We start from the raw sequence: 27061 nt of genomic DNA on the forward strand, positions 1-27061 counted from the left end.
GCAAAACGTTTCTGCAGGGCAGGGATGTAGATCAGCCGGTAAATGGAGCGCTTCAGCTCCCTCTTCACCACGACGGAGTGGTGCAGCTTCCACATCACTGCAGCCGCAGCACCGACCCGTCTGTCGATCTCCCTTCACCCATGAAACTGAGATACTTGGGGCAGGAACTCGTCCCTGACCCAGACTGGGCACTCCTCCCCCTTTCTGGGTGAGGACCATGGCGGTGCTGATTCTCATTCCTGCTGCTTCACACTCGGCTGTGAACCCCTCCGTATCGAGCTGGAGGTTACCACCTGATGAAGCCAACAGAACCACATCATTGAGAGATCCTGGGACCGCCTCAGTGGAAGCCTTCTGCCACCTAACTGTGTCTGGAGATTCTGTTCATAACAATCATGAATAGAATCAGTGATGAAAGGCAGCCCTGGCAGAGTCCAACTTATTGCCTGCTAGGTGGGCCAAGCTCTTGCAACAGCTGTGGCTCGTAACTGACCCCGTACTCCTGAAACACCTTCCACAGAACACTTTGAGGGACACCGTCGAATACCTTCTCCAAGTCCATGAAACATATGCATTCACATTGAATGTCCATAATTTAGACTTTAATTTCAGGAAGTTTTATTAAAACATTTAGGCAGGTCCAAAGTAAGAGCGAATCAAATAATCTGCAAACATTACTTAAATCCCTCTGACCTGATGCTGACTTTGTTTCCATCTTTGGTGATGTTGGAGAAAGGACGGCACGACCAAATATGAAGATGCACTTATCTCTGCGCCACATTCAGTGGAAGTATGATGGAAATCCTTCTGAATGAAGCCTCTAACATGAGCAGATGAAAAGCCCAAAATTACCAAACCAGTTTGCACAGCCACAGGTTGGGCTGCAGTTTTTAACTGTGAACGTCTTGGATCAAATCTTCTGGACTGCTCATCTCGAAGAAGACAAAAGGGAAGAACCCCGAGTCTCACAAGTTGTCTTATCGTCCACTGTCCACCCTCACCTTATCCATCTCTCCATCTGACTTACATGATTCAACACCAAGTTGAAACTTTAAAATCACTTCACTGGGTTTTCCTTGTTATCCCTAATGTAGGAAACATGTTTCTTTCTACTTCAGTTTGTCTTTAATAATAATAATAATAATGGATTGGATTTATATAGCGCTTTTCAAGGCACCCAAAGCGCTTTACAATGCCACTATTCATTCACTCTCACACACTGGTGGAGGCAGCTACAGGTGTAGCCACAGCTGCCCTGGGGCAGACTGACAGAAGCGAGGCTGCCATATCGCGCCATCGGCCCCTCTGGCCAACACCAGTAGGCAAGTAGGGTAAAGTGTCTTGCCCAAGGACACAACGACCAGGACAGAGCCCGGGGATCGAACCGGCGACCTTCCAGTTACAGATACGCTTCCCAACCCCCTGAGCCACGGTCGCCCCATTATTAGCCACGGTCGCCCCATTAGCAGCCACGGTCGCCCCATTAGCACACTTTAGCACACTTTCACATGAACCTTCACTGTAACAGACCTGTATTACTTCAAGTGCAAAGAAAACCTTTTTCTTTCTGAGCGTTTGGTAACATTACTCTTATTCAGAATCATGTATAATGTTGAGTTGGTGACACATTCCTCATCTTTCACTAATCTGCCAAGATCGAAAACGAGTCACGTCCATGCACACAATCTGGGTATAAGAATCACTTGTATTCAGCACAGTTGGATGGTCATGATAAGCTGTATCAGTCCTCAGACAAGTGATGCCGAAGATAAGCAACAGTCACACAGCGACGGCTCAGGACAGCACGGCGAGCCCCGTTTCTCTCCAAAGCCAGAATCAGCTTCTGTAACGATCACCCATTCACTCCGCCCTGTGTGATCTGCTGGTCACTCTTACTTCCTGGCACCAAACTGTTGTGGAAATTCAGTGCATTAAATAAAAGAAGTCACGCTGTTAGAGTTATATTTGAGTTTATTCTTGCAAGAAGGAATTCAGTCACAACAAGGCTCTCCTGTACTGTCCCGGGGAATTCCCAAACAAAGGATCCAGACCCTACTTATACACAATGTGGGAGGAAATCTCCAAACTATTTGTCCTGCTTCCAACACTAACATGCTGATGTGTTAGTTTTTATCTGCTGTGTTTATCTTGATAAAATCATCCCAATGAGAGATGTGGTTTTGTGTATCTGTTAGGATCCTTGTGGCAACTGCTCTCCAGTCTCTGTGCTGCTGTCGTCATAGTCTTTGTGTACGTCCAGTGCTCCATACAGGCCCTCCAGCATAGCCAGTACTCTCCTCTGGATTGAATCCACCTGCTCCACTGGGCAGTATTCATCCAAACTGGACCTGAAAACACACATGAAGATAGTTAGACCCTCTTTCTGTGACACTACACTGTTAAAGGACATTTAACCATCTGTGGAGCTGATTTACCTGGACAATGTCACCAGTGTGGGTTTGGGAAGGACCTTCAGGAAGAGCTGCACAGCTGAGAGAAGTCTGCCAATCTCTTCATCAGAGCTGATGTGATGAGGAAGCTCGACTGTGTCGCAGGTTAACCCTGCCTGGTGAACCTGAGGGAGGAGTGATGAGGCGAGTTTATTCATATTTATTTATATGTTCCCGTTCACTAAATATAACTTTATTGCTATTATTTATTATTATTATATACAATTATTATTACCATTTCATAGTCAGGGCATGAATTTCTTGCCTTTAGACTGGAAACCAGTTGAGGTAGTGAATCCATGCTGAAAAACACAGAAACAGTAAGACGATGTGGGGGCTGCTCATAGAGGCACACTAGCTCATCCCAGGCAAACAGATTCTTTCACTCACTGGTTAAACAACTGTAATCACAGGGGTGTTTGTTGCTTCAAAGAAATTTAAGGTGGAGCTGGCTCAAAAGCTTTCAAAAGGCTGGTGTACATTCGAATGGGTGACACGGGTGGGGCTGTGATGATCGAAGCTTGTGCCGACAATAATCAGGACAGAGCCGCGCTCCTCTGAAGATTCGTTCTGAATTTGTGGAGAGGACGAGCTTCAGAGCGAATGTCAACACACAGTGCGTGGAAATGTTGGCACAGCTGTAGAACAAACACCCAGACCAGATCTGTTCGGGATAGCGATGCAATCATTTCCACGCCTCTCTGCACCCCCTTAGAGGCCGCGTCCATCACAGCTGCAAAACTTCACTTTTCTGTCATCTATCATCTCTTTACTGCTCACTCACAGTTTCTAACTAATTTCTCAGACTTTGTATCTGACTCAGTGTTCAGCTTAAATACAACCATGATTTAATCTGTGTAGACCAGGGGTCTGCAACCTTTAACACCCAAAGAGCCGTTTGGATGCGATTTCCACGCAAAAGAAAACACTTTTATGCTTTGTGTGAACAACTAAGGTGTGCTGCTTATGAAATCCATGAAGTGCTACAGAGAAAATTACATTTTATTTATGTAATGAACACATTTTGAACTCTTAAAGAAATATAACAAAAGGAAAGCTGAACTAAAATGATCCAGAAAAAAACAACTGTGAGCCGCCCTCATATCTCCTTTGGGCTTTTGGAGCCTTGACCTGACTTTTAAAAAGTAATTGGAAAAAAAAGCTCGATGCTGCTGAAAGATGAAAAATGGATATTTGCAAAATTCTGCCTAAATATGTATTTTACCAGGTTAATGTGTGTGGCGGGGCGTGGTCTGCAGCGCCGCTGCAGGGGAGGCGGACGCACCTGAGCGGCACCCGCAGTCACGCCTCGCCGCCTTTACGTCTGTGCTCTCTCTGCTGTTGTGTGTCGGGCTGTGAGCTGCAAAGCTACAGCCGGCTGTGTGCGCACAGCAACCGTGTGTGAAAGGTGGTCAATAAAGAGAAGCTGTAAAGCGTGTTCATGCAAACATCGTCAGGTCTGCCGTGATATGTTTACAACGGGACTTCTGCTCCTGAACCTCTGCGCACAGCGTCTGCAGGTCGAGGCTGTACTTTCATCTTCACGCAGGACTGTAAGCTGTCGTCTGTGAGGCGTGAGCGTGTTTGTCTTTAACATAGTTCACGGTGGAGCTGCTGACATAATGTGGATCCGAAGATCCATAACTGGCCTACCTGGGGTTGAAAGTCTCGATAAATGCAGGCGTTTCCGCGGGTACACCGGCTTCCGCCAGTGTGACGCTTATTTTGAGCGATGAAAAAATAATAAGATAAAATTTTATTTTTATATTTCAATATCACAATAATCTTCCAATTTAGAACTACAAGTTAAAAAAGAACTAAACACAAATAAAATACACTTCAGCTAAATACTTCTAATTTATTTTCCCAAACCACGCGGAGCCGCAGTATAAGGACTAAAGAGCCGACCCCTGGTGTAGACAGTGAAAATGATGGTATTTAACGGGAAATGGACTGATTCTGTTTCATGGTGATTTCTACTCTCCAAAGTGGCAAAAACCCTAAACTAACACAGGCCTGATTCTATTATGGAAATCACTGCGTGCTAATACTTACTGCCTGTGCACAGAGTTCACTGTGTCACATACAAATACAGGTTATCATGCAAAGAAAAGGCCACATGTGAACTACAAATGCCATCATATGTGGAAAAAAGGTTTTATAAGATGGTCTGCAGCAAACTAGAAAACTGCTCTATGGTCACATTAATTTAAATTTGAAACCGTTTTTGGAGAGCATGGATGAACATGTTCCTCAACAGCAAAGATGCTACATACAAAAAAGGCTGTTTATGAGGGAGCGTGAGGTCCTTCAGTGTCTGCAGCAGAATCATGGCCCATCAGCAGAGGTAAGTGTGGTCTGGTGAGGCGCAGCCATGAAACTCATGAGACAGATTAAATAAGCCATAAGGCTGATCTGTGGTTATGAGGACACTTCTGTTCCTCTGTTTCCACCATGGACACGACCCCAGCAGCTTCTCTAACAGACGGCTCCAGCCCCGTCTCACGGACAGAGAAAACCTTCAACATCCTCTGCTGGCACAGAGACGTCTGTCGGATTATCAGATTAGTATTTTATGAACGTTTCACCCGCTGGAACAAAATCAGGGATAAAGAAAGTACTTCCTATTCTCATGAGCATAAAGCACAGGGACAGCCAGCTGGGACATTATAAAAACACATTCACAACTTTTCAGCTTTACCTTCAAACAGCTCAGTGTTTGACCAACGCACAAAGTTCCCCAGCTTTCGTTCCTCCTTTGTTACGCCTCTAACTTTCAAGTGTCTGTTACAGAAGATTGATTTACCCAGGGTTTGTGGCCCAGCGTGTAACCGTCTCTTCTCCATCATCATCCAGTAGATCAGCAAATGCTGCTTCCAGGTCTTCTAACTGGCGTATACGATGATCTACACACTCACCGAGCTCCTCCTTAAAAGCACACAAACACACATTCAGTGTTTATTTGTTTTGCCTTTAATGAAAGCACAGCGTTAAGATTTCTGCTCAATAACAACACAAGAGACTTTCCTAAAAGCACAACATCTTTAAGGAACGCAGCGTTGCCTGTGCTGGTCAGTGTTCAGGTACGTTCTCTGTTTCTCCTTCTACTCTGCATTTCTACAATTAACTGAAGTATTCGGATGTCTTTGTACAGATACAGCCGCTCAAAGCTGCAGCCGCCAGCTGCTGGAGTCGCCTTGGGGCACATCTGCTTTGCAGAGTGTCACCAAGAGTCAGCTATAGATGATTTTCTCAGTATAACTGTACGAGCTGTCCTGTAATATAAAGTGCAATGAGTGCTGCTGTGATTTGGTGCCATGTAAACAAACCTGCACTGAATTTGGATAGCGTTCACCGTAAACCTCGTCGCCCATCAAAACTTCCAGTTAAGTTTTGAAAATGTGAAATAAATGGATCAAACTTTACTGTCAGTTTGACCGTTCAGACATTTACAGCTCAGATCACCAAAACTATTGACAGGAAACAGTTTAATAATAATATTCCTCGTAGATGCCAAACCAGATGTGGAAGTTATTTCTGAGCCGGGTAGAATTTCATTTTCATGTAGATGTTTGCTGGGTCGTTACTTCTTCAGGCCTCTGTTTGAATTATAAACACATCCTTCATTATTCTTTAGATTTTATTGTGCACACTGTGCAAAAGTCTTCAGCGACCCATAATCCTCTGTGTTTTGTATACAAACCTTCTGTCTGGGCTTTATGGAGGCATCTCACAGTCGTTCTACGGACACCGACTGCTTTTTAAATCATTTTCGGTCCTGTCCTCGAACCTTAGAGGTAATGTTCTTTCAGCAGCGTTAGCTTGATAGATGTGCACTGCGTTTCATGTGGGCAGGCTGGGTGTTTGGAAATGTGAGCAAACAGCAACCTCATGGTGCCTTCAGGAAAACGGGACATTAGAAGATTAAAAAGAAACTAAAAACGAGTCTCTACGACAGTCGTGGTCAGAAGTTTTGAGAATGACGCAAAAATGAGTTTTGAGACAGTTTGCTGCTTCAGTCTTTATGATGCAATTTGCATATCCTGCAGAATGTGATGAAGAGAGGTCAGAGAAACACAAAGTCTTTCTTTGCCATGAAAATGAACCAACAAAGCCATCTCCACTGCACTGCATAAAAGGACCTGCTGAGACTAACGAGCACCAGGCTGGAGATCCTCATGTCATGCTGACTGCTATCACTAAAATGAGGGTGATGCTCAAAATCATTGTTCTTCCTGTTAACCATGGTTACCTGCAAATAAACATGTGCAGCCATCACTGTGTTGCATAAAACGAGCCCAAGAAAGTCCAGCAGGCGCCAGGACCGTCTCCTAAAGATGGGATGAGAGTGCCACCAGCGCAGAGCTTGCTCAGGAATGGCAGCAGGCAGCTGTGGGTGCATCTGCACGCACAGTGAGGCGAAGACTTTTGGAGGATGCCTGGTGTCAAGGAGGGCAGCAAAGAAGCCACTTCTCTCCAAAAGCCCATCAGGGACAGACCGACAGTCTGCAAAAGGTCCAGCGAGTGGGCTGCTGAGGACTGGGCTAAAGTCCTTTTCTCAGATGACGCAGTTTTCTGATTGTTCGGGGCAGCTGGAAAAAGGATTGTCTGGAGAAGAAGAGGTGAGCGCCACCATCAGTCCTGTCTCATGCCAACAGTAAAGCATCCTGAGAACGTTCATGTGTGGGCTCGCTCACAATTTTGCCAAAAAACACAGCCATGAATAAAGAACGGGACCAAAACATCCTCCCACAGCAACTTCTTCCAAGAACAGTCTGCCGAAGAACACACAGCCTGTTTAAACATGGCGGGGCCGTGAGGCCAACGTGATAACCAAGTGGCTCGGGGAATAAAACACTGAATGTTTGGTCCAGGCCCAGGAAACTCCCCAGACCTTAATCCAACGGAAAACTTTGGGCCAGTCCTCCAGAGGCAGGTAGACAACGAAGACCCACTAACTGTGACGAACTCCAAGCCTCGATTAAAGAACGGATCACCTCAGTCAGGAGTCAGACGCTGATCGACAGGGCAGACTGCAGAGGTGGGGCCAACACTGCAAATACCGACTGTTTGCCCTGCAGCAGCAAACTGTGATAACCAGTACTTGTACTGCATTCTTTTAAAAATGGGATTTTAACAGTAACGCAAAAATTTAATGTGATTCATTTTATTAAAGTGTAAAACACATCGATGGCTGAGGACGTGTTCCAGATATACCAATAGCTGTCATAATCAGAATCCCTGAACAAAGTTATAGAACTATACAACGCAGCAAGCCTGTAAATGAATGCGCCTCCACACTGCTCCCCCTGCTGGATACAGCAGACATTGCTACTGCTTCTCCTAAGTGTCTCTTAGGGACCTTTTAATCATGGTTGCATCGTCCATGTCACAGGTGGGGACATCATTACGGCCGTGCATCAGCTGCAGCAGGTCAGGATTCATCGCGGTGCTGTCGTTGATGATGTTAAGTGTATTTGTACATGAGTGGAGCGTCACACTCCACTCCTCCACAGCAACAGCTAACAAACACACTTTTGGAATCAGCTCTGGTGTCTTCCTCACTCACATGTGTGTTCTGTACTAATTTACATTCCTCTTTAACACTATTATTAATTCCCTTAAATTAAAGTTTAAAGTCTGTGTTTCACTCTCTTCTGTGTCATTCACAAATATCTATGGACTGTATGGATGCTTGGTGGAGAAATGTTGTGACTCAAAGGATTTTTCACCTCATCAGCATCCAGGCGGGGCCCTCTGAAGCTGTAGAGCTCCTGGAGGATGGCGTACTCCTCCTGGACAAACAGACAGCATGTAGCTGAGGTGACTGTGTAATGAAGATGAACAGATGTTTTAAATGGACTGATTCTTATACACACATTCACCCATCACCACACTCGATGGATGCGTCGGAGAGCAACTTGGGGTTATTGTCTTACCCAAGGATACGCAGACTGGAGGAGCCAGGGATCGAACCACCGACCTTGCGATCAGTAGGTGGGCTCTACCTCCTGAGCTACAGCCGCCCCGCCAGTGTAACACATTACATGACAGAATGGATCCAGTGTGTGTGGACTGTGCTGCAGGAGGCTGCTTAACACATTAACAGGGTTTGTACCACACGTTCATTTTTATTGGTTAATTAATGAACTCTCTTCTGCTGCTTCGTCTGGCTCCAGGTTGCATTCATTAAATCTATATATTTAGAAATGGTTTTCATGCAGCCCCATGAAGAAGTCTTAACTCGGATGGAGCATAAACGGGGTGCAGTCTGTCACAGGGCTACGACACCGACGACCATTCATGATCTACAATCACCAGTTAACCCAACCCCACTAACTGCATGTCTCTGCTCTCTGGGAGGAAGCCGGAGAGAACCCACACAAACACGGACAACAGGAGAAGCTCAGGACCTTCTTGCTGTGGGGCAGCAGTGCGAACCACCAACCACACAAATAAAAACAAGAAAATAAAAATCAGACACTTCTGCCTCATCCTGCCCAGAATCAACATCAGGACCATTTGTTTTTTTCACCAACAGACACAAGATGAGGACGTCTCCAACTAAAACAGCTTCTTTCAGTATTAGTTCAGTGTTAACGTCTGGCCTGTATTCACAAAGCTTTCTCCTGCTACCAGTAGCTGCTTGGCTAGAAGAGAGATCATTCTAAAAATGCCTCAGCAGTGGGATTGTTGCTACTATTGGACTCGGTCTGCTGTGGGGTTTAAAACTACAGCCTCCATAGCTGACCACAAGAGGAGATGGACGGATGTCCACCTGACACCCAGCAGCCTGAAGCTGTACGAGCCACAGAAAGAACGAGGGTGAGGATCCAGGACGAAGCGTCAGGAACACAGCGCCCCCTAGATCAGCTGCTCCATGAAACCCTGAGGCAGTAGGGCTGGGAAACAAAGTCCGGACAGCACTGTGATATTCTGTATGCAGATATCGATACAGGGACATCAGTAACTCTGGGAGTACTCAGTCAGGACAATCACACCACACTGAGACGCTGAGTTAAGTTACAGAGGGTGGTGCTAGCAACATGTGACCCATCACATGGATGGATATATTGCTCCGTCTGCACCGCCTACATGCAGCTCAACTCTAAAACATGTTTCACCTCCACTGAGACGAAGACAGAAAATCAGAACACCTGCATCTATAACTCTTTATTCTGTTAACTATGCAATTGTATTCTTTTATTTAACTGTACTCCTGATTCTGCCTCAGCTTCATCTCACTGAACTTTTTCAGCTTCTATTTATTTTATTGAACGATTCTGCTTTACTCAGGCTGACTTATGTTTGTTACCGTAGGCGTAGTTACCGTAGACACTATGTTTTCCAGCTTTAGGGATAAATACCGTACATTTATCACGCCTTAAAGATTTACACTAAGAACCAAAAGGCCAAAAAAGCACTTCTTCAGAGGCTAACTCTGTCTGTGCTCTGGAAAACAGCAGAAGGCGTGCCAATCGACAGTAATGACAGTGATTCTAAAGCCGGACAAACGTCTAATGCAGTGGAACCCCGACTTACAAAGACCCCATTTAACGAAACATTCAAGTTATGAAGGAATTCAATATTGCTGCCCGTGGTGCAGCAAAACGCCCACGATGCCTTCCGAATCATGTGATAACCCCATGGCTGTCGCACTTGCTGTTCCACGTGAAAGACGTATTGTTGTTGCAGCGCTATTTCGTGTGCTTTACGTTTGCAATTAACCTATCGTTCATTGATAATGGGGCTGAAAAAACTTCAAGTGATTGGAGTGAAAAGAAGAAGCGTGAAGTGCTCTCGATGGAAACAAAGAGAGAAATTATTGATAAATGTGAGCGAGGTCTTCCTCCACCAAGAACTTCGTCTTCAGCCAGCAGCGCCTCACTCAAAGGGCGATGGGAAAAGGTGCCTCGACTTACAAAAATTCGGCCTCACGAAAGACCCTCTGGAACGAATTTATTTCGTAAGTCGGGTTCCACTGTAGTTCAATCCACTCAGATACGCTTCACAGGCGCCCGGCACACTCATCTTACTGGAATCCAAACTGGAGGCCAGAACATACCTTTCCCCCTGTAAAATCTTTTATCATCATTATTGTTGTTTACAATCTTAACCCATGAGCTCGTTTCATATTTGCTATTGTTTAAACTGATGTTGTTGTTTAAGAGACCAATTTAATTCAACAGACTAATAACAATGTTTCACAGTAAAACGAGCTTATGAGCAGAAGCTGAAACAGCGTTTCATTCAGTCCCTGAGGAAGCAGCAGAGTGGACGCGTACCTGTGTGTACAGTTCTTTGAACGGGTTCTTACAGGAGAAGAAATCCAGGTCGACGTCCAGAATGTACGGCTCCGTCTCACTTACAAATGAAGATATTCTCTTCACGATGTAGCTGGTTGATCCTTCATCGTCGACCCCGCCTCCTCCTGCGCCATCGCCGTCAGCTCCATCCTCGGCTGTGCTGCCCTCTGCTGGTTGCAGCGAGTCAGTGTTTGCTGACGGAGGCTGTGAGCTGCTGGATTCTCCGGACTTCCTCCGCTCTGCTCGCGCTCTTTTGACTGAACATTCCTCTGTGTCCTTTTCTGTTCTCTGCTCTGAAATTAAATGTCAGATCAAAAAGTAGAAGAAAGGTTCAATTGGACAATAGCAGCGCCCTCTGCTGTTACCTCATGCAAACTCCAAATCTCATCAAGAGCAAAGTAAACATATCCAAACACGAGCTCAGATGGTCTCTTTGATCTTTAGTTTAAGGAATGCAGGGTTTTCCAGTCAGGATGACACAGTTTGATTCGTCTGATCAATTTTCCACCTCATCCCATTATAAATGAGCGGCAGCCCAGAGGAGACATTTCTGAATCAGGCCTGGTTTAATGCAGAGGTGCCTGAAGGCCCAAAGATCAGCCACTTCTGCAGATCCTCACAGTATTTCGACAGTATTATAAGACAGTCTTTGTGATTTTATGTAGACGAACATTATTCCGAACAGTTTCTCCCAGACTGGTGAACCTCTGCTCTCCCCGGTCGTGTCACCCAGCACCTCCAGCTGCATCGTTTTAGTACTACTTCATTTTCCAGCCTTTTGCTGCCTCTGTTGCAACTTTTTTGAGATGTGTCGCCGCCATCACACGCAGTACCTGTCAGCGAGCCGTGACCTGCTCTGACGGGATCGACTCGGATCACGCTCAGGCTGAAATGCTTTGGGTTGTCCAGCTGCTCCTCGCACACATAAAGACCATCGCTGAGGAAGTAGTTGTCTGTACTGGTCACTCTGCAGAGACAGGAGAGGACGAAGACAGGAGATCAAGGAGGGACAGAGATGTCTCTTGCTGTACCGTTCTTCTTCCTGTCCTACCTGATGGTGGTGGTGGATGAGTCTCTGCCCACAGTCATGCTGTGTTCTCCCTCTCTAATCTGCTGGGCCCAGTATGGATGCAGCCACACCACAGAGGACACGTGACCGGCGTACACCATCGGCATTATCCAGTTTTCTATACTCAGTTCACTGAAAAAAGGAAAATATGCAAGATTGGGGTGACATAAATATCAGTTCACCCACATCCACCCACACAGTCCACGGCTGCAGTGGGCTCACGTCTCTCAGCTGCTCCCTGCAGGTGTCGCTGTAGCTCATACTCTATACCAGGGGTGGGCAACTCCAGGCCTGGAGTGCCGGTGTCCTGCAGGTTTTAGATGTGTCCGTGATCCATCACAGCTGATTTAAAGGGCTAAATGACTCCTCAGCATATCTGAAGTTCTCCAGAGGCCTGCTAATGAACTAATCATGTGACTCAGGTGTGCTGACCCAGGGTGCGATCTAAAACCTGCAGGACACCGGCCCTCCAGGCCTGGAGTTGCCCACCCCTGCTCTACACCCAACGTCCTCCTCCATCACACAGCATCATAGCGTGTTATGAAGCTTCCCTGTCACTCTTGTTGCTACCCTGCTGTCACAGATCATCCTCGACACCTCGCAGCGGCTCCACGGAGGCTGTCCTCATACACGTCCCACACCACCCTCACTCCTGACCACCTCATACAGTACAACGGCTCCTCTCTTGGCACCATATGATACGTTTACTGTTTATCCAAAGAAGACCTTCTCTACACGTCATCACGACTGCGCTCCATACTGCTGCAGACTGATCGTCTCTCCTGTTCCTAACCTGCTTCCAAACGTCTGTAGCTTCTATTTCCAACAATGAATTTGAGCAACACATCTGTAATGTGAGCATTTGTAAGCTGAACTTTTCACTGCAAAACTGTCTGTGGAAGCGAGTCTTACAAGTTTATATCCAGGCAAAAAGTCGATTTCATTTTGTTTTAACGGAACAATAAAGAAGATTATTCATTACGAATGATTGACTAATTTATTATTTAAATCATTTTACATGCATATCAGGCTCATTCATTCACCACCACGACGTGTGACGTGTTGTTTGAAGAGCTCCCACCAACACTCCTGCTGCAAAAACACAGAGAACAAGCGGTGCAGTGGTTCGCACTACTGCCTCACTGCAACAAGGTGCTGGCTGTGACTCGTGCTGTGGTGGTTCTGTCCCACAGTCAAAGACACTGGTGGTTGTCCCAGTGACAGACTGGTGACCAGAGGAAGCGTCTTGTTTTCTGTTCAAACATCTGAATTTAACCCCCCGTGCCTGCACATATACCCACAGTCACACTTACATGTGCAGGCATTTACTGGTATTTTCCATCCTTTTCCAGGAGCTGTGGGCAGTAATGACATACCTCACAATGCTAAGTGTGACTATTGTCATGAGGCACCAGCAGAGGAGATGAGGAGGCAAACACTCCTCCACACCACCTAACAGGGACCTTTCATTGGCTGTCAGAGCTCAGCATACGGATCAAACTGCTACAATATTAACCAAGACTTTGTGCTTTATACATGTAAACATGGCCCAACTCACACAGATGTACTTCCTACTGAAAGGCTGCATGTATTTATATATCTGCATCAGTCTAATCCTGGACCCTCACCCTGAACACTTCCACAATGCTGACCTGAAAGAACGAGCAGATTGTCGCGCCTTCTGTGGTCGGGTTGGTTTGTTTCCATGTTTGGAGCATTTTCAGTCCCCATCTGAGGGACTCTGGACTCCTTGTGGGAGCAAACTGTAGGTAGATCGTAGCTGTCACTTAGTCACACTCACAGCCAACATTAGTCAAGTGCTGAGAACACGACTGCGCCTCTTTTAGAAGTCGCCTTCCTTCACATCTTGTTGTAAACATGTGCAGAGACTAATATCACGTCATCACCTGAAGCACGTCTAGTTAATGTTTACGTCTCATACTTTCTTCCAGCTCTCACCTACGAGGAGCTTTGACCAACACAAGCCACAGTTTGACCCATAACGTACCCGAACAGCTTCTCCTTGTCAAACACTGTGTCAGCAGACATGTTGACAGGGATGAGGAGGTCAGGGTGGGAGTCCAAATGAATCATCTTTATGTTCTTCATTGGCAGATGCCTCGAAGCTATGGCCCGGTAGATGTGACACACCACCTGGTTGAGAAACAGTGAGATTAGCAATGTGAAGCTAATGTGAACGATAATTTTAATATTATCATTAAAAGCACAAAATCTTCTTTGGAAAGGATTTCAACATGACTGACATCATTCGTGAACATTTCTACGTTACAGGATCAGATTACACTGCTGAACATGAGAAACAAAAGCAAAGCATGGAACCATTTACACGTTTAACTTTGCAACCCCTCAAAATGATGTGCCTCGGGTCAGTCCTGCTGTGGCCGAACTTCTCCTGCTTCAAGCACAATGAGATGAAAATGTAGCCAAATAAGTAACGCAGGATTATTACAGAGGTTCATATAATGAGCCTGGTCTGTTCTAGCCCTCGCTGACTGATGCCAGCCAATGGACAAACCTGACTCACTACACGACTGCTTCACATGCTTGGCGCAGTGCGAGTGTGTTTTTCAACAAGGAGTACAAAACATAAACCTGGGCAGTAGATTAGACCACACTGGCTGAACAGTGTGAGGAGGTGTCAAGCTGTTGTTGCTATGGCTATGTTAAAAACCAAGGATATACCGTCCATGTTCACCATGAGTCTGTTAAGGAGAGGAGAACCCAGCGTAAAAACAGACTATGTCTGTGTGAAGGACCAGAACACAACAAACAACCAACAACTACAAGAAACAGTCCTTATTCTTTGTTTTGGTTTAGACATTCATATCTCACATTATGTCACTGAGTGGATTCCTTCATACTGGTAGTGATGAAAAGCAACGTGGAGACATGCTGTTACGACTCCTGATCGAGCTCCAGTGAGAAACCTGCGTCTGCAGATGGTGTGATGGGTTTGCAGTAACCTGTTATGTTGAACAATCCTATTTCCTGCAGATGACAAAGTGCTTCACCCGGAATCTGAGTGAGCGAGCTCGGACGTTTGCTACAAGAGCAGATGAGACTGCTCAACTCCAAAAGACATATTTAAGGTTTTGCCAAAGGAGTAACCGGCTCACTAAATGGACAAATCACTATTTCGTTCATAGAATGGGATTCAGTGTTTTAGCAGTTAAGACAAAGTAAACTAGATAAACTTGTGTAAAGTTATAAAATACACAATAATGCATCTGTAACAATAATAAAAATTCTCTATAACAACTTCAGTTTTTACTCCAGTGACGTCATGAGTGTCACGTGGACGGACCTGACAGTGATTAAAAGTCTGATAAGAAACACAAATCTATCACTGAGTTCATCAGCTCACCATTTGTCTGACTGTAATATGATATGAATAATCAACATTAATCTGCTTCTGAACACTGGGAGGATTTATCTCGTTCATATACAAACGGAGGTCCACTGTTGTTATAAGAACGAGACGCCGGCTAACGTCTCGTTCGTTAGCTTTAGCAGAACTATGTGGTTGTGTTTCGCTGCTGTGTTCACACGGAGAAGGCTTACGTCGTGGTGGTCCTCCACAACACAAACAGGCAGCTGCTTGTAGGTCCTCTTCAGCGGCACAGAGCTCATTCTGGCCGCGGGGAGCTAACGTCTGAACCCTCGGTATGTAGGTTCATTGGAGGTCGCTAGCACTGCGTTAGTTTCCAGCACATAGTCTGAAAACGGTGGTTTGAAATGTATGAAATTCCCACCGAGTAACAAGTTATGACTCAGAACCAGCGGAACTCGTACCAGCACTGTTTATATGTCCGTGTAGAAACAAGTCAATAGAGCAACGATTCCAGTCGGCATATAGAAATTCAGCGACGAACGGAGGAGAAAACATTAAAAGTTTGTTTTTATTGAAAAGGAACTCCCAGAAACACAAACGCAAGAGGATCAGTTCACAAAATGCCTGCCTTACAGTTTACTGAGCACATCATCCACGTTGTTGTACCGTGGGCTCAAATACAGCTCACTAGTCTCAAAGCTTGTCATAAAACAGAAGAGTCAGCCACTGTAATCAGTTTATATTATTTTGCTGTTTTTTTATATTGCTTAGGCATAAAAATGGTAATCAAAGTACACGACTTTCAAAGAAATAATGTGACTTTTCCTTACAAACGTAGCAAAGTCTGGACACACACATCCACACTGTGAGACACAGAAGTGGGATGAGTGAAAGTCATGTTCAAAGCTACCTCAAGTTGTCCTACAGGCAGTGTTGGGTAAGTTACTTTAAAATAGTAACTTAGTTACATTACTAGTTACTTCTCTCAAAAGTAACTCAGTTACTTCAAGTTACTCGTTACTTTCAAAGTAACTAGTTACTAGGGAAAGTAACTTTGGTTTTACTCAGAATTCTCTTGTTAACATGTTGCTAACGGGATACCCAGCCAGATTGCCAGTCTTCTAGCTTGCTTACTTGCCACAGTGCACTGTGCCACCTACCAATAGAAAGGAAAAGATAATGTGCACATTTCCACGAGAGAAATCCCACGCCTGGACCATCATTGACTGCTGCCATGATTCTAGCCTACGTCACAGCTTCATGTGCGCCTTTTACATCCAACACAAAAACTGCAGTCGTGGTGCTTTCGATTGTACTCAGAACTCGGAAATTCTGCCTTCTGAATAGGAAGATGTAGGTAACACCAGACTGCAGATGAGCTGCTTACAGGGCTGGACTGGGACAGAAAATTGGCCCGGGCATTTTGACTAGAGACCGGCCCACCATTATAGGAAAAATCATAAAGCCTTTGAATGAAAATAAACACTGTTGTGACAGTGATGTACACTGTTTTGATGGTATATATGCATCAATCTATCAATCGTTTGTTGTAAGATAATAATAATAATAATAAACTTTATTTATAAAGCACACTTAAAAACCAAGGGTATGCCAAGGTGCTTAACAAGTAAAATAGAGTATAGGAGGAGGATAATAGAAATAGGACCAAAGCAAGTACTAAATATGCAAGCAGATAACTGTCACTAATACATAGGAAAGCAACAGGTACAGAGCAAACAAGAATTTAAATGAGCATAAAAGTGCATGATATAAAATCATAAAAGAAATATTAACTAGAGGGAAAGGCAAGATTGAATAAGTGGGTTTTTAATCGTGATTTGAACAGTGCAATGGAATCAGATGCGCGGAGGTCGAGAGGAAGGGTATTCCACAGTACCGGGGCAGCCAGAGCAAACGCACGGTCACCCCGGGACTTCAGTCGAGATCTGGGTTGGGTCAGAAGTAGTTGAGTGGCAGATCTGAGTGTTCTAGCAGGAGTATGTGGTTTGAGAAGTTCACTAAGATAACTTGGCGCTAATTTATTAATAGTTTTGAAGGTAAGGAGTAATATTTTAAATTGAATACGGTACTTTATGGGCAGCCAATGCAGGCTAGCTAGGACAGGGGTAATATGGCAAAATTTCCTGGTACCAGTCAAAAGGCGGGCTGCTGGATTTTGGACTGTTTGCAGTCTAAGAAGAAGAGAAGAGGGAAGACCATAGTACAAGGAGTTACAATAATCCAACCTGGAGGTCACAAAAGCGTGAATAAGCTTCTCCAGGTCCTCATGCGGAATATAATGCCTAGCCTTAGAGATAAGGCGCAGTTGGTGGAAGCTAGATCTCACTACAGCAGACACTTGCTTATCGAGTTTGAGCGAGCTATCCAGCAGTACACCCAAGTTACTGACATAGTCACAAGAAAAACTAGCAAAGGAACCCAGGGCAGCACAGAGTTGGGCACGAGGGATTTTACTGTTGAACACCACAGTCTCAGTCTTCTTATCATTTAAAACAAGGGAATTACTCAGGAACCATTCTTTGACCTCCCGCATGCATTCTTGAAAGTAGTGCAGGGACACAGCAAGGTCGTCAGTAAGTTCAAAATAGATCTGTATGTCATCGGCATAACAGTGGAAGGCGATATTGTATTTTTCAAAGATTGCGCCTAGAGGGAGCAAATACAATGAGAAGAGAATAGGGCCTAAAACTGATCCTTGAGGCACACCACAACAGACCGGAGCGGAGGAAGAGGAGAAGGTGCCTAAGTGAACTGATAAGGATCTATCAGCGAGGTATGATTTAAACCAGTCGAGGGCAGTGCCTCTAATACCCACAGTGTGCTCAAGTCTTAGTAATAAAATGTTATGGTCTACCATATCAAAGGCCGAAGAGAGGTCCAGTAAAACTAGGACCATAGAGCGTCCAGTATCAGTGATTACAAGAATATCATTAAGAACTCTAACCAACGCTGTTTCAGTGCTATGCAATGGCTTAAAGGCAGATTGAAATTTCTCAGCAATATTGTTCGTGTCCAAGTACGCCTGGAGTTGGGAGAGAACTAGTCTCTCCAGGATCTTGGACAAGAACGAAAGCTTAGAGATCGGTCTATAGTTTGAAAGGTCATAACAGTCAGAATTTCTTTTTTTAAGAATCGGGTGGACTACAGCATGCTTAAGGGACAAAGGAACACAGCCTGAGAGCAAGGAAAAGTTCATAAGAAATAGGATACTAGGTCCGATTACATCAAAACAGTCCTTAGCTAAACGAGATGGAAGAATGTCAAGCACAGTATTGGTGTTATTCATTTGAGCAACTAGCCGCTTAAGAGTCAAAAGTGACACAGGCTCAAACTGGTGGAAAGTTGAAATGCACTCAGGAATGGGGAGAGGATATAAAGCAGATGCAGATAATTATTTTTTAAAAGCGAGACATTTTAAATGAGAATAAGAAAGAAAAGTATTTCTTTGTGCCCCCTCTCCCTGTTAATGCCCTACATGCCCCCCTGGCAACACTTTGCTAGACCCGCCCCTGCACAGTTACCAGCTGTCAGCTGCTTAAAAAAGGATCCTGGTGTTATTTGTCTCTCAGAAACAGTTGATAACTTCCCTTCAGCTCATCCATGTCAGCTAAAAGGTAAACCTGTTTCTCCATCACAGCTCTGATGATCCAGTAAGGACATCTCCTGGTTTCATCTTCATGTTTCCCTCTCACCACATATCCAAACCATATCATGACCAGCAGGTTTACAGCTGTGGCTCCAGCAAACATCAGCTGATACTAGAAATTAATATTAAATAAATTCTAACAACAGCTGATCAAACTTAAACGTGCTGCTGTTGTTTAGCGCGACATCCGCTGGTTTCCTCTTTCTGGCGCAAAGTGGGCGATAAACAAACAAGAGAGCCGATCAGCTGATCATTGATCAGTTTCATGATTGAAGTAGAAACAGGAGAGGGAGGGGAGAGAATGAAAGAAGAAGAGGCAGCTGTGCAGCATAAACGCAGAATAACTCCAGCTTTGTGTCTTTTTCATTGTAGCTGAATTACGGGACAAACTGTTCCTTTTCACCTCAATAAGAAACGCGTAACATTTTCTCTGAATACCAGACGGGACGGTTGGCAACTCTAATAACTTATGAACAAAATAAAGTTCAACATCATTAACTTCATAGCACCACCCAGCTGTATAGAAACTCCGTCATGCTAGCTAGCACGCAGTACGGAGAAAGTCAGAATAACGAAAATAAACTCCACCTAAACTTGGTTCATATCTGACCCAGAGAGACTGCAGGTCAGAACTTCTTACCTGAAGTTCAGTTCACACTTGGACCGGCGGCCGCGTCCCTTTTCCTTCATCCACCTGCTAGCTTCCACCACTTGCTAATGTTACTGAATCTGTGGAAGCTCCGCGATAGCCACCACACGAAGTAACGAGTAACGACCCTATCTAAATCCCAGTAACGAGTAACGCGTTCCTGATTTTGGCATAATAACTAGTTACCGTGCTCGTTACCACAATGATAACGTAGTTACTGTAACGCGTTACTTAATAACGCGTTAGTCCCAACACTGCCTACAGGACATCTGCTTTTCAATGACCCCACACTAACAAGAGTGGAGGACTGAGCATGTCCTTAGTGTCACTTTGAACCTTTAATTTAAAAGCTCATAATTTTGACACATTTTTTTAAGTGACAAACTGAATGTGTCTTTAAAATAAATTGTGCTTGGCTTCACACTGCATGCACCAAAGTTTAGACAGAGCTCTAAACAAAACCATCATTTTCTGATTAAAAGAATGTAATCCGATCCATTAAATATCACAAAAGCTGGCCGCTCATCACCTTAGCACGTCGGAGCAGTATGCATCACGTGATAGAGTGGCTGTGGAGTGCCTGTCGGTGGTCTAGTTGAGCATCTGGAGCGCTACCAAACCAGCATTTCATCTCCAAGGAAGCTATCGCAGCAGGGGCAGATCTAGAAGGGTGGCATGGGGTGGCAAGTGCCCCCCTAAAATGATCTCTTGCCACCCCACGTGCCACCCTAGTTTTGTATATGACAGTGTTGTTTATAAAAATAAGATAGCATTAACACTTTGAGTGGAGTTACTGTTAACAGTGAATATAAATGGTAAAGGGCCTTTATTTGTATAGCGCTTTAATTAGTCCCTAAGGACCCCAAAGCACTTTACACATTCAGTCATCCACCCATTCACACACATTCACACTGTAATATAAATATAATTGAATATATGTGAATGATGAATATAAATGCTAAAACTGAAAATATTGCATAGTGTTCCCCCCTCTACCATTAACAAATGGTTCAGCCCATAGCAGGACCGGCTTTTTTCCTGTTTTCAGTAGCCAGCGATTCCTATGACTGTGCCAGAGCACATTTTGAACAACACCATAGGAATTTCAGATTTCACACAGGTGGTTAGTTGTTGCACTCTGGAAATGGAAGGAAGGTGAGTGTTATTAACCCTCTGGGGTCCACGGACACGCTGCACCTCCAAATCACATGATTGATTTAAGCTGACACAGCAACAAGCTGCAGCCACACCGAGTCTTTCAACCCGTGTTGAAAGTTCAGACTTCAAAGTTTATAAATTTTAATTACAGGCCAGTAAATCCACAGTTATGATAAAAAATATATATATTATATATATATATATATATATAAGCCACGCTTTTTAAAAAAAAATACTTTTGATTTTCTTTTTTAAGCGTTTTCTAAGGACAGCTCGACAACAGTAAAGAAAGAAAAAATGCCACCTGTCTTCTATCGGTGGAAAAGTGGACCATGTCAACCAATTTTTGAAAAAGTCAACACGTGGGATTTGGTTGTTTAGGAAGAGGGGAAAGTTTTGGGAGTGACGGTAAAGACAGCGAGACAGAGAGTTTTTAGATGTGGGAGATTTGTGACGTTTGGCATGGAGTGTACAGTTAGCCTGTCGTGTAGTTGTTGTTTTGTTTTGTGTGTCAGTGAAGGCACTAATGAATGTCACAAAGGCCCTTTGCCAGTGGAGGTCCTAGCCTGTTTGGTGCCCCTCGGGGAAACACTCCCTCTGGCGCCCCCGCCACCCCGGTACACATATATATGAAGAGAGAGAGAGTATGCATAGTATGCAATCAGCTAACAAACTGCCATCATAATTTGTCATACAATGAGAACAAGACAAATCAACAATTGACAATGACTAATTAATATTGTGCTGAACACAGTCCAGAAGATCCAGTCAGCTACATCAGTGTCTACTCTTTACTATCATAGCCAAGTGACTAACAAACGTAAACAGAAGTTTTCACTATCCCAGCAGATAAATAACAGCAGCAGGTTTAAGCTTGATAAGCTGCTGTTAGAATTTATTTAATATTACTTTCTACACCAGGATCTTTTTCTACAGCTGACGGCTGTAACTGTGCAGGGGCGGATCTAGCAAAGTTTAGCCAGGGGGGCCGATAGGGCATGAACAGGGAAAAGGGGCACAAAGACATACTTTTCTTTCTTATTCTCATGTCGAGCTTTTAATAAATAATTATCTGAATCTTACAACCAAAGTTTTAATCTGATATAAAATGTATAGAAATCCATTATTATATATCAGAACTATTAAATCAAATTTTTAACTTAGTAAGCTATAGTACTTTTTCCTTTGGGTATCATCTGTGCAGTCTGCAATCCTGTTGAACGAAGATATTGAATCTATTTAATTATTGTAGAAAAATAATTGATTTCTGTCCAATTTTTTTGCACATACATTAAATTAAAGTTGATTACGTCGATTAAGCATCATGAGGTGGAGGGTGGGGCGTGGTTCCCTTTTTTTCTTTTTGCTGGGAGTTTGCAACCCTATTAGTTAGGTTGCTTAATATTTCTGCTAAGTACTCTTCAAAATACCAGAATAGGGAGGATGGAGCAGGTTTAAGTTTATTAGATTGATCAGTGTTGTTGAACTATGAAATATTTTAGGTGCAGTGTATTTTTTGCATACAGGTTTAACAGAACAGCTTTAGTTTTTTTGTTTTTTTTAACTTGAGTATGAACTTATACAAAAACAGCAAGATATTTAAAAAAAAACTATTTTATTGATCAAAGAATACACTATATCAGATTCATATCGGTATCGGCAGATATCCAAATTTATCGGTATCAGTATCAGACATAAAGTGGTATCGGGCCATCTCTAATGATAACATGATGTTACGGTACTCTATTTTGAGTTCTAGTGAGAATACTGCAAGTGCACTTGTATCACCTGGTGCAAAGACTATGCTGAGGATTTTCCTCAGTAAAATTAAAAACACCAGTGTTTACTTTTTCGGTCTTCACAATGACAAAATGGCAAGACCAGTAAGAGATGCTGTTTGTTTTATGGTGCTGTCATGAGTTTACAATAACACATCCATGGTAAAAACTGGAGATCCAGCTGTTCCAACGTCATGAAATGGCACAGCATCAAAGCCTCACTGTTTTTACTCACTCTGTGTTTATACAACACTGTGCATTAAACCATTTCTTATTAACCTCTGTCTCTCTTCCACAGTGAGTCTTTTATCTTGTGTTCCTCCCGTCACCCACAAACTGGCCGCAGCAGATGATCCTGGTGGAGGTTTTTCCTGTTAAACAGAGTTTATTGTCATCACGTGCTTGGTCTGATTGTTGGGGTTTTCTCTGCATTATTCTCGGAGCTTTATCGTACAAAATAAAGCACCTGGAGGCAACTCGTTGTGGTTTGGCATTTTAAAAATAACATTTGAATTGAATTGAACTGACTTGATTCACAGCACAAGATAAGATGAACCTTTATGAGTCCCACACATGGAAAAGAGTTTGGCCATGGCAGAAAGTGGACAGCACAAAGTTACGAGCAGCAAAACCTAAGAAAAACAATAAAATAGAATAAAATCGAGGGCCCAGGACCCATATTAACAAACAATCCTGATAGTAAGAGTAACTCAGAGTGATGATGTGGAAAGAAGGACTCCTGATCAAGCTGCATCAGATTGGTATTGAAGGAAAAATGTATAAATGGATCAGGAATTTTTTAACTGGCCTCATGTCTCGCAGTATCAAGTTTTCAGTTTTCCTTTTTTATTCTGTGTTGTTTGTGTACTGGTCATCAGCTTCATTAAATCGGCTCATTCTCTGTTTAAGGCAAACCTGCCTGACTGTCTGCTCTGGGTCCTCACCTCCTACACATGACACACATGTTCCTCCTGTTTGTGGACTGACATTCAAAATGTCTGGAAGATCACATCGTGCCAAACATCACAGTCCAGGCACGACTGATGTCCGACTGATGTAGCACATCCTGCCTGCTTCCAATGGCAGAATGGTGCAGTGGAGACACTGAAAAAAGGTGGAGGAACATTTTTACTAGAACAGAAACTTTACTGTTTTCCTTTGAGTATCAGATTAGACATCATGCCTGATACAGGTCTGACCCCAGCTGAGCTGCTGATGGGGACCTCCTTTACCCAGATGTGGGAGCCCAGTCACAAAGTGAGATGTGACCAGAGATGGGCAGTAACACGTTACTTGTAACGCGTTACTGTAATCTGATTACTTTTTTCAGGTAACGAGTAAAGTGAGGGATTACTATTGCAAAAACGGTAATTAGATTACCGTTACTTCCCGTAGGAACGCTGCGTTACTGCGTTACTAAAACCATGATTTTTTTTGCGAGAATGTCTCACGACAGTGACGTAAGCGAGTGCGACGTTGGTGACAACAGCTGTGTGCAGATCAACAGTGGATCATATATCGATTGTGGGAGAGAGTATGAGCGTGCAGCGTTTAAAGCGTGGAAGTACTGACCTTACTTTGAGTTTGATTCCATAAAAAGTGACAAAAACATTAGTGTCCGCTGTGCGTGGGAAGAAAACAAGAGCAAGCCCAGCTTGCTCTTGTTTCTGCGAAAGTGAAAAGGTCAAAGACGTAGCACAAGCTCTCTGTTACACTCAGCTGTTAAAATAAGGTAACTGCTTTTTCCAATATGCTTTTAGAAATGGCAGATTTATTTAGGTGGTACGTGCCATTCTGTTTCCCTGTCAGGAGGGTAAAGTGCTTGTGTTGTGCATTCGTGGGATGTTTGGGTTTTACCGCGGTTTACACTTCAGGTTGCAAGAACATTTTAACCGCCTGTAGAAGCGACAAGAAAAAGTTAATTAAAAGTTCCAGAAACATCCTAAAGTTTCCATGCCTCCTTTTCCTGTGGAAGCAGCTAACAGATAACCTGGGTGGGTTGAACTTGCCTCATCGTACAGAGCCCAGCTGTCCTCAGAGTTCATCAGCTCAGAGCTTAAAATAAAGCCACTCTGTTGAACATCCTTCCTGAAACAGCGCTCTGTGCACCATTAAACTGTAGCAAATCTCCCATCACTACATCCGAGTCTGATCACTTTCCTGATATCCATGCTCATTAGAATCACTTTTTATAAACATTGCAGAGTCCGTCCATAAGTTGATAACCTCAGTGGATTTTAAAGAATATATAAAGTACAGACTTTCAGCTTAAATTTAGGAAGTCTAACAAAAGTATTGCATAAACTGTTCAGGAGTTACAGCCACTTTTATTCAAAATCTGAATACAAAAATGTCATAATTGTCCAAACACTGAGGTGTGACTCTCCGCTTACGGCGGCTGTCCTGCTTTCCAGAAGAAATGTTTTGGAAGAAATGTCTGCAGCAGGACTTTCCTGTTGCATTAGAGCAGTGTTTAGTAAAACGACTGTAGTAATCATGCATCGAAATTACTGGAGTGTAAGACAGAGACCAAAGCTTCAATACAAAAGTTTATTTTCATCAAATTAAAAAAGCAGTAAAACATCATCGTATACAGAGAGTAGACTGCCCACAGTGAGTTTCAGACAGTGAAGCTGGGTGGCGTTTGAGGTTTTTCCCTTCTCAGAATATCATCATCGTGTCCTGTAAATATACGGAGCCAAAGGAAAAACAAGTGGACATTTTCGTTTTAAGCCTTCAGAGCAGGGTCACGAAACACAGCTGGAACAAACTGATACTTTTAGTGAGACACACAATACAAAACCCCTGATATAAAATCATGACATGTATCACTGAGGTTGGCGGTTGTGATTTCACCTTCAGCTTCATTAATTAGTGCTAATGACAAATTCACTGCCCCAGTTTTACTTAATTACTAGGGGTGCAACGATACTCGTATCGATATTGAACCGTTCGATACAGTGCTTTCGGTTCGGTACGCATATGTATCGAACAATACAAAATTTTAAATTTATTTTATCAACTTTTCTTCTGACTATGCTGTCTGTGTTGAGAGCTCAGTGGATCTGCGTTCAACAGTGCAGCCTAGGCGGATAAGTCGAACGCAGATCCACTGAGTGCAGCGCAAGCTAGCAAGACAGAAGCTAAGCTCGTTGCAACATGGCAAACTGAACCTCCCCCACCCTCATTCAGATCTGGCGTTTGGAATTATTTTGGTTTTCATGTGACGTATGACCCTGAAGGTAAGCAAGTCATGGACTAAAGTAAAACAGTATGTTGGATGTGCCACGCAATGCTCAATTACATGGGTGGGAACTAGTGTGTTAGCGCAGTTAGCTTGTTAGCTTGTTGGCCGTCCAGCCCCACGCACGGGGCGATCCGCAGTAGCTCGTTAACGGAGATTTGCCGTATTGTGGCGTTAACGTCATTTCAGATTAACGCTGACAGCACTAGTGGGAACACAACGAATATGACTGCACATTTACTCCGACATCATCCTAGTGCAAAGACAAGTGGAAGCAGACAAAAACAACAAGCACGCATGCTGCAAACTTTACCCGAGTCATTTAGACAGCCGTTAGCACAGGATTCTCCTTATGGGGACCTGATATGTTTAATATGCTGCTGAGAATATAGCCCAGAAGAAGCGTCTAGTAGAGCTTTTATTTTGAAAGAGCCATTTCTCTGTAATAAACTCTCTTTTCCAAAGATGAGGGATTCCTCAATCAGATAGATTTTTTTTTAATTATTTTGTTGTTTCAGCAACATTAAATTTAAAAACTGTACGTTTGAGTTAAAATATATATTTATAATTGTAATAAATGACAAATTAAAAAGGCATGAACATTTTTTTGTATCGAACCGAACCGTGAATTTTGTGTATCGTTGCACCCCTATTAATTACAGCATTTAAAAACAAAAGCTGAAGAAGCAAGCAGATAAACCAGTGAAGGAGGCAAACTGGTTTCCTTTTTCTCATCCACAAAAACCAGTGGGTGAAATCTGTGCCACAAGACCTTTGGGCAAAAACATTTTGATCATAATCAAACTATGAACTACAGAGGAGACGACAACAGATATGAAACTGAAAACAAGGTAACCAGTCACCAAAAAACCCACGAGGGCTTTGTTGACTGAAGCAGGGCTGCTTTTCACCTTTGAACCAAATTCACCTGGAACAGTTTGTTACCATTGATTTGAATACAAGTCTAACAAACCCTGTAAAGTGAAATTCCTTCATTTGTGCTGTCTCATTGACACTTTGGTGACAAGCTAAATACTTACGTTGAATTTCTTGATGTTACTGTAAGGCTGTTTCCCTGCTGTTTTAGCCCATGTAAAGAAAAGTTGGAGTCTTGAGTTCCTGATTGTTCCACTTTACAGAAACTGGCTTCAGCTCAGTCAGGGTGCAGAAGCAGGAGCTCCCAACATGGTTCTCAATGAAACTAATTGGAGCGTAATTTGCTATTTACCTCTGATTCTAAATATTAGCCCCCATTTTAAATTCTCTGTTCACATCAGAATGACTCACGTACTTTCATTACTCTTATAAGTGATTTTTGTTCAAAATCAATAGCATTCTGCTAATGCATGCTAATGGGTTCGTTAAGAATTTACATCAACACGCTTCCT

The 27061-nt window shown here is 43.5% G+C and overlaps 1 protein-coding gene across 3 annotated transcripts; it reads right to left on the minus strand.

The window, feature by feature from the left end:
• Positions 1-601: 601 nt before the first annotated feature.
• Positions 602-15663, minus strand: lg18h5orf22 (linkage group 18 C5orf22 homolog). Of its 3 annotated transcripts, none has more exons than XM_085388261.1 (10): positions 15408-15663; positions 13834-13979; positions 11808-11957; positions 11590-11723; positions 10736-11049; positions 8183-8245; positions 5257-5378; positions 2686-2752; positions 2436-2575; positions 602-2348 (listed from the first exon to the last, which is right to left on the minus strand). In XM_085388261.1, exons 1-10 carry the CDS (start codon positions 15474-15476, stop codon positions 2192-2194), a joined length of 1362 nt encoding a protein of 453 aa, XP_085244387.1. In that variant the 5' UTR covers positions 15477-15663; the 3' UTR covers positions 602-2191. The 3 variants fall into 3 exon arrangements, with proteins under 3 accessions (XP_085244387.1, XP_085244389.1, XP_085244388.1); XM_085388263.1 differs by lacking the exon at positions 15408-15663 and adding an exon at positions 14679-14702; XM_085388262.1 differs by lacking the exon at positions 8183-8245.
• Positions 15664-27061: the final 11398 nt, after the last annotated feature.

This window comes from Rhamphochromis longiceps, linkage group LG18, assembly GCF_057381845.1.
Source record: "Rhamphochromis longiceps isolate RC_006_pf linkage group LG18, R_longiceps_female_GT1.1, whole genome shotgun sequence".
Taxonomy (NCBI): domain Eukaryota; kingdom Metazoa; phylum Chordata; class Actinopteri; order Cichliformes; family Cichlidae; genus Rhamphochromis; species Rhamphochromis longiceps.